The sequence below is a fragment of the Silurus meridionalis genome, chromosome 27, assembly GCF_014805685.1.
Source record: "Silurus meridionalis isolate SWU-2019-XX chromosome 27, ASM1480568v1, whole genome shotgun sequence".
In the NCBI taxonomy this organism is placed as follows: Eukaryota; Metazoa; Chordata; class Actinopteri; order Siluriformes; family Siluridae; genus Silurus; species Silurus meridionalis.
In genome coordinates this window covers 8,389,289-8,397,534 of record NC_060910.1, presented here as the reverse complement: position 1 = coordinate 8,397,534, position 8,246 = coordinate 8,389,289, and the positions used below count along the sequence as shown (strand labels likewise).

The 8,246-nt window shown below is 40.7% G+C and overlaps 1 protein-coding gene across 1 annotated transcript; it reads right to left on the bottom strand.

Annotated features, from left to right (window-relative positions):
- Nucleotides 1–294: 294 nt before the first annotated feature.
- Nucleotides 295–7,743, bottom strand: arrdc3a (arrestin domain containing 3a). The gene is made up of 8 exons (XM_046841772.1): nt 7,202–7,743; nt 5,241–5,322; nt 4,959–5,106; nt 4,489–4,591; nt 4,127–4,383; nt 3,514–3,676; nt 3,195–3,337; nt 295–2,876 (listed from the first exon to the last, which is right to left on the bottom strand). The coding sequence occupies exons 1-8, from the start codon at nt 7,479–7,481 to the stop codon at nt 2,808–2,810; spliced, it is 1,245 nt and encodes a 414-aa protein (XP_046697728.1). The 5' UTR covers nt 7,482–7,743; the 3' UTR covers nt 295–2,807.
- Between the last annotated feature and the right edge of the window lie 503 nt (nt 7,744–8,246).

Here is an 8,246-nt window from a genome sequence, read left to right as displayed (position 1 = left end):
CAGTCTTTGAAAGCTGCATTTCAGGCGCTATCAGTTATTACTGCACTTGACATACATTGTTAAAGACTTTAGGATTAGAAGTGCTAACAGAACACAAACCTTCCTACTAAGATTTAGCATTACCTACTGTTTCATTTCTCTCAGTTTCAATTGCAATTCTTTCACAATTCTTTTTGTAAATTTCTGAAACAATAGAGTAATGTTGATATTGTGGGAAATATATTCCTTATAAACTAGGAAAGGGAGTCAAAGACAAACATTTTGCATAAAAGTACAAATGAACCAACACTATTGTTTTAATGCTTGGAAAAGGTTTATTTAGCTCCAAGGAAGAACGAAGACAAGTTCAAAACCATTCCGATCAGAAATTTGTCAGCTCTTTAGTGTTCATAATCAGTGAATAAAACAAGGTTACACAGATGTCAAGAAATGAAAATAAAATAAAATATTGCACTGTGGTTCTGGAAAAAAAAAAAAAAAAAAAAAATAATTATTATTTCTAGTCATTCCTTATAAAGAGAGCTTTAACACTGGACTACATGGAAGGCCAAGATCAGGAATAGACCAACCATGAAGAAAAAAAACCCCAACAAAACTAAGTTTATTTATTTTTTTTGCTTAAGCTTATTGTTTTAGGTAAGGCCCAAATCACTTGCCAGTGTGGAAACGAACAAAACAGACATAAACAAGAAATGAGTTGTGTCTCAGAATAGCAACGTCTATTCTGTCCACTAACATCCCAGTTCTCCAAAGGTGTGTTAGACCACAGCTATTGTTCCCAAAATAAAGCCAGGTGAGAGAAACAGTACTAGTCCAGGTCGTCTGACCAGGAAGCAAGTCTTAAATGCCCGTAATGGTAATCAAAGCTAGTCATTACAAAAAGATGATTTCAGCCATAGCAAATCAGAGTGGCATGTCTGGGGATCAGTGCTCGCTTTGAAGGACTATTTGGTTTTCCCTTTTTGTCCTTTAACATAAACATGCTTCAGACAACACAGTCGCAAGGTTTAAAGTTATAATGAATGTGAGTGATGAACCAGGTCAGTTCTTCAAGGCCACTATGATAAGACACTTTAATGAGTCTGTATGATTAAAAAAAAAAAAAAAAAAATAGTCCAAAACTTGCTGAATTCTATACACCCCTTAAAGAGAACCAGAAACGACACATATACGCATACATCAGCTACTTGACTATAAACATCCATAGCGTCCTTCCAACAACTGGTGTGAATTTAAGAGATGTATCAAACATCGCTTAAACCATTTTCACCGGGAGAGAGCTGAATGCCAAATTTCCTCCAGACCTCAGTGAGATATGATTCATCTTTACGTTCTATCAAAATAAAAAATAAAAAAGTGCTACAATATTACTGCACAGAAATGGAGCTTGTTGAATGAGTTCTTAAAAACTAATGTATACCTCATTTCAACATCACTAATGCAGCAGTTTGCCTGCATCAAACTTCTTCATGGGTCCTTCTTTCAGCGTCTCAGTCATTGTTCGATCACGTTTTGCTCTGAATCATATCTGCCATCATTGGCCTGGAGGAATGTTGGAACAAAACGAGTCTTGAAGTAAAACAGGACAAAAAGGGAATGTCGTTCGTCTTAGAAAGCTGCCTTGTGCATTGTCTTCTCTGTTCTGTTAATCTAATCTACTTTTTTTTTTGTCTCACCTACATTTTTATTTTTTTGCTTTCAAACAGTGCAATTAAAACATACATTTTTTTTGTTTCCAACATTTTGGCAAGTGAGAAGTTCTCCTGAGACTGAGTGCTTTTTAGGCAGTACTATATAGAAGCCTGCACTGCGTTACACTACAAATAGAAAGGCAACAAACTGTTCAGGCCATTTGCAGGCGAAACTGCTGGGTTCCACCCTGTTTTATCTCTCCGCTCTGCCTACACATGCGAGTGGCAAATGTCTTCTGTTCTCTACCACAAAACATGCGCTAAAGCATAATCCCCAAACAGGGGTTGGCTTGAAGGCATTCTATGTTTAAAAACATATAGATGGTGTCAGTGTGAACGGGAGAAAAAAACAGAAAAGTCACACAGGCAACAATGCCAGGCCTGAAGGGCTTTTCAGGTGGTGCATGCTGCAGGGTGCAGTTTGTCATCTGCATGTCCTTAGGAGGAAACGTAATAATAATAAAAAATAAACCCTTCTGAAACTAGATCAGAGCAAAATCTCATTGAATTTCATTCAGATGTTTGTCTCTGAATCTATTCTCTGCAAGATGTGCGTATAAAGCAAATCAAGCCTGCGATCATTTAGTCATATTAGACCAAAACAGTGAAAAACAGAACAATTAGTGATTTTTTCAAAATCTGAGCCTTACAACTCAAGCGGAAAAAAAAAAGATGTGCAAAACAACATCCACAACAGAAGCAAGAGATTCTAGTTTTCTCTCCTTTGTACTGCAGGTGGTGGCTAGAGTGTATCCTCTGCATATTTGTCTGTCTCCAGGTAGCTCTGTGCTACACAACCTTACTTTGTGCCATGGTTACAGAGCGAAGCATGAGGACAACAGAAATTAAACTGATTAAATCCTGGCGTCTCAGTCCAATCAGGTGCATCTGTCCACAGGGATTGACACAGACGTGCATTGTGAACACACACTTCCCTGTGGCAGGAATGAAGTGACACGGCAGCAACTTCCTGCTCTTTATTGTCCTTCCTCCTGCATGTTTATTTTCGCTCGGCATTGACAGCAGCGCAACTGCACTCGTTGTCGCCGAGAGAAAAAAAAACGAAAGACGAAAGTTTGAAATGAACAGCTTCTCTGAGCTGGTGCTATGAGCTATTCAGCGTGATGGGCATGTGTCAGGCCTCTCCTCCTCTGGCTGTCTGGTTTGATCTGGATTGGGATCGATCTAAAAAAAGACAGGATAGAGCAAGACAGATACAGTTAGGACATTTAAGTCAGAGAAATAAATAAGAATCAGACACCATGGAAGAGTCACACTAATATTTACTGTCTAACCATGACCATGGGTTCACATCATGTTGTTTTTATAATAACTATGAGGTGGTGGCTAAAGAATACTGCTCAAGATTATGAATCCCTATGTACTCAGGGTTATAAATGCACAATACTTTAAGTATGCAAATACAATACAATCTCTATATTTCCTTGGACTGTGTTGTAGTTGTGCAAATCTAGTCATAGGTAATTTATAGGCAATATTTACCTCAGAATATGGAGGAGGAGGCTGGAAGCGGAATTCTTGGATGTAGGCAAACAGTGGGCCATCAAAGTCTTCACGGCCTGAAGACACTTCCAGGCAGGTTTGTCTCTGTTCTGCAGTGACTACTTCTGCATAAGCTGGGGGAGCTACGAACAGATGAACAGAAAACAATGTTCTGTTTGTATGCCGTCTCTGTTTAACCATTAACTTCCTACACCCTTGCCTGTTGGCTATGCACAGCAAATCTTAGCGATAAATTACAAAAATAAGTACATATATTAAAGGAGTATCATGTAGTATTACACAAAGCTTCAGAACTCACCTTCAGGTCTCTCTGGGAGACTCATGCCTAGCCAGTTCATGGTCATGCTACACTGGCTGCTGACAGATGATGTGCGACTACCAAATGGGTGAAGAGGGATAGTCCCGATCACTAGAGGCAGGTTGAGGGACAGGTTCATTGCTCCTGGAATGTCCACGTAAACCTAGGTAAAAAAAAAAAAAAAAGTAGTGGCAACGTTTTAGTAACATGTACCTTTTAGCTGTCTGATGTCATGATCCTGGTAGAAAGGTCAGTTTTATCAATTTGTGTGATTATGCAAATACAAGATTGGGTTTCACAGGGTTAAGGTCATTAGTCTGTCATGGCCGAATTTTTTTGTTCTTAGAAGTCTAAGCAAGATTGGCTTTCAGTGAACTTCAGACATTTAAGATCTTTGAATAAGTGTTAACTGCCTTCAAGCCATGGAAATACTGTGTTTTCCGAAAAACATTTTTTGAAGCACAGATAAAAGCCTTGGGCATAGAAAAGTCAAAGATCAATTAGAGAAGCAGGAAAACATGTGGAGTGTGTTATGGAATGTTTTGGAGATGGTTTAGCCTCTACCTAAAAAGTAGTGAAGTGTGTGAGGAAGTGATGAAGACACATAACTCACCATGAGTGAATACTCCACTCGAATGATGCTGCAGTCCAAGATGGACGGTGACACAGGTGGGATCTTCAGCAACTTTCCGTTCCATGTCTCTGTCTTGCCAGAAGACAGCGACTCCCCGCGGATGTTGGCCACCAGATGCTTGATCTCCTTCATCTTCCCTTTGGCAAAGAAGGTCTGAGTTTGGTAGATGGCAGCCTTTGGCACGACCATGCGCGAGGAGCAGTTCTCAATCTCTGCGAAGATCTGAATCGATTCTCCTGCAAGGAGCAACACAGAATGATGTGAGTATTCTAACAATCAATTCAAATGACAACAAAGGATTCATAATTGGAATAAAGACATGCTTGGGATTAATATGTTACCTGGGGTGTAACCCTTCCTTTCAATTTTGGCACTTAGGGAGATGGGACCTGAGGTGCAGAACCAGCAGCATAGTGTCTTGTCTTTTGTGCCTGCCTGTGGAGACTGGAGAAAACAGAGGAAAAGAAGAACAAAACACTGTTAGTTTCTTGAGACTTTGCTAACTTTACAATATTTCAAATATGCCCTGTTGAGCAGTGCTTGGTACAATGGTTCTCAAGGACTCAGTTCACAATTTCTCTCTCTTGCAAACCCAAATCCCCAAACACACCCAAAACAAGGTATCAAAAACATAAAATATTATAGACAGATGTCTTTGGAGCTGGGAAAGATCAAACATGTGGCCTGGGTGGCCCTGAGGACCAATTTGAGAGCCAATTTGAGATTGTAGATGAAACCTAATTCCTCAAAAGGTGATTCTGTGAAAGTAGGCTCTAACAGAATGGGGCTGTGGTGTGAGGACGGCATTTACCAGCAGGAGGGGAGTGTTTATGTCGATGTGTTCGAAAACAGTGAACTCTTTCTTGGTCTTCATGGGCAGAAGCCATGGTCTATGCAGCTCGGCTTTCACCCAGTAGCGCACACTCCCATGCTTCCCTTCGAAAGAGGTAGCCAAAGGTCTGTACATCAGGGAACAGAAAAGTAGAGTGAACAAACCGCATGATTTTTTTGTTTTAATGTACACATTTTATTATTCTTTTTTTTTTTTACTTTTACATGAACATTTCAAAGTTTATAAAAAAAAAGCACTCACGTTTGTGGAAGCTCAAAGCTAAATGCATACTCGTGTCTTCCTGAATGAATGGTGGTGAGACCTTCCTCAGAGTTATCGTCATCTGAAACAGAAGAGAACAATATTCCAAATACATGTATACCTTACCTGAGAGTTCTATACATTAAAAAGGGGAAGAAAATAATAAATAGAGTTTGATAGTGTTTCATTGTTTTGAATTACAACAATTGTGACTTTCTGACGACAACAGTAGACAAAATTAAAGCAAGAAAATAAATAATTACATCAATTATACGGACAATTTGGACATAGAATATGACAGACATTTTGATTTTGGTTTGTATTCAGATATAGTACTGTGTGTGTGTGTGTGTGTGTGTGTGTGTGTGTGTGTTTATTAGATTTCAAATGGGAGACTCTCATAAAGAGCAGGGTACATCCATAAAACTCTGAATTTAGGAATTCAATGTTGTTTATAAAAAGGTAAAATATTCGATTAAAGGTTAATAGAAACGCTGTATTTTTCTGTTTTGTAGTTAAAGGCGGACTTCCTCTCCGCCAGCTCAGCGTTCTCTCTCTTTTTCTCTCTCTCTCTCTTGCTCTGAAGAGCAGAAGCCGCGTGCACGCGCACAGCTGTCAATCAAAAGCAGAGCCGAACAAGAGAAGACCGGCCTAAACCGGAGCTGGCTGCCTGCACGCGCCGCCTCGCGCATTACGCATTTACACAGCCGTGCACGAGCTGCAGCCCAAACCTGTTTACTGTTTTCAACTCACTGTGCCCTGCTCTCACGAACACTCCCCCATTCTTTAGTTTTTATTTCAATTTACAATAAAAAATACAAATAAAAATAACGAACCAGTCGACGCCAAAGACCAGACAGGATACCGACTTATTTCTAAACTTTGCCTTTTATTGTTAGTATTTCAACGTTACAAAAAAAGGGATACAATTGGTGGATTGATTGCAATACACAAACAATAGGATTGCAGAAAGATATTTGACAAACAAAATCAGTGACACAAATAAATAATGCAATTACAAAATTAAAGATATCTTGCAGAAATTAAACATGCAAATGAACATTTATTCCCAGTTATCCCACCGGAAAGGGACAAAACAAAAAACAAAATAAAAAGAATAGCATGAATACGAAAGCTGGATCTTCTGCTGTGACACTGCCACAATTGTCCATCGCGTGCGATTGTCCAGCAGCTTGCATGTTTGCAAAACACTTGCAAGACTGCAGCAATGCACACCGAGACAGCGCGCTCGTGCTCGGACCTCTTTCAGGAGTGGGGTTAAACGGTGTAATTTCGACGTTTGCATAAGAAATACGTGCATTACACCTCACGCGTTTGGTGAATACAAAGAAAACGAGAAGTTGTTTAAAAAAAAAAAAAAAGTTGCAGCTACGTGCGACTTTCTGCAGAAGCGTGAGGTCATCGAAGACACGTTTTTTCGCTTTCGACCAATCAGGAGCGAGCGCGAGCAGGTACCGCATCAGAACAGGATTGAACCGCTTTTAACAATGGGTGGAAACTACAAGCGAAATTGGGACAAAACACCCAATAAACAGGTCGTTTTTTACACTTTTTCGAACCAAAAAACGCCACATTCGCCTTCTGATCTAACATATCAACCTTGGGATTTAGATACGTTTAGCGAATAAGCGAAAAAACACCCGACTTCACCCAGGAAACAGCCTCGTCTTGGTTGCTTCTCCATTCATTCTCACTAACTCTGACAGTTGGAATGAAGTAGAAACGCAATACAACAGTCCACAATCAACCTTTTAGGTTTCAGAAAATATTTCGATTTGAGTTATAACCAACCATGGGTGCTAAATGCGCCGTTTTGTTTGCAGTCTGCACTCATTCTACTTGAGAACAAGTCTGAGCATCCATTCCAGCTACCCAGAGCACATCTCCAGATCATATACAAATACAGATATGATTTAAAAACGCCGACATCTTATTCTTACCTCTTCCATGACCGATGAGGATATCTTTGTGATTGAGATACTCCACTTCCTCGGTGTAGTTTTGCGTGTAGGCAGTGTTGGAACCAGCGTTTCGCGATTCAGTCCAGCGCACCTTCGCGAAGCCCTTGGCGTGGATCTTCAGGGACCGGACGCGGATCTCGCCGGTCACTTCGATGACGACTCTTCCTGAGACGCTGTCCCCGCTGGAGAAAACGGGAACGTTGCTGTCATTGAGACAGTCGTAGCTCACGACGAAACTCTTCACTTTTCCTAGCACCATGGCGGCAAGAAATAAGGGGAGATGGTGGAAGAAAGAGGAAGGACGACCAAAATATATATATAATATACAAAATTGTGTAAAAACGAAAGGTCTATGAAAATAATTTCGTATGAAAAAAGCACGTCCCGACACCGTTGCGTGTCATTTGTGTGCGAGAGCTGAATAACAGCAGATGATGCTGTTATCGTGGCTCAGCACTGACTCGAGCTCCGCTTGGGCGAAAGACAGTCGAGTTTCCGTCGCCCTGCTCACTTTAAGCGACGGTTTGGAGAAAAACAACTCACCGCGCATGCGCGAAACTTTCTACCACCACCACCACCACCCTCCGCCCCCTCCCCCCCCTCCCAAGCTGCAGGGAGGGGGCATTCCCTGTCCCCACACACACATATACATATATATACACACACACACACACACACACACACACACAGCTGAGCAATGCGCAGACTTCCTTCTTACACGCACACACCATTTTACCCTCTTGCTTTCGCAGGACAAAGTTCTCAAAAAAAATATGTTGCAAATTACAATCTTAATGAAATCCAGTTTAGCCCGACCAGATGTTGAAACACATTGTGTGTGTGTGTAATCAAACTGGTGGACCAACAGGTCCCTAACCAAGTGTGGAAAACTGGCACAGTTAGAAGTGGTCATATATATATATATATATATATATATAGAGAGAGAGAGAGAGAGAGAGAGAGAGAGAGAGAGAGAGAGAGAGAGAGAACTTTATTGTCATTGCATTGTACAGGAACACAGCAA

Excerpts from the sequence above, each read along its gene's own strand:
- arrdc3a (XM_046841772.1), bottom strand. The coding sequence starts at position 7,481 with ATGGTGCTAGGAAAAGTGAAGAGTTTCGTCGTGAGCTACGACTGTCTC. Across the intron at positions 4,384-4,488 it reads AAGGAAGGGTTACACCCCAG|GAGAATCGATTCAGATCTTC; the intron begins GTAACATATTAA and ends TGCTCCTTGCAG. Across the intron at positions 3,338-3,513 it reads TCTCCCAGAGAGACCTGAAG|CTCCCCCAGCTTATGCAGAA; the intron begins GTGAGTTCTGAA and ends ATCTGTTCGTAG.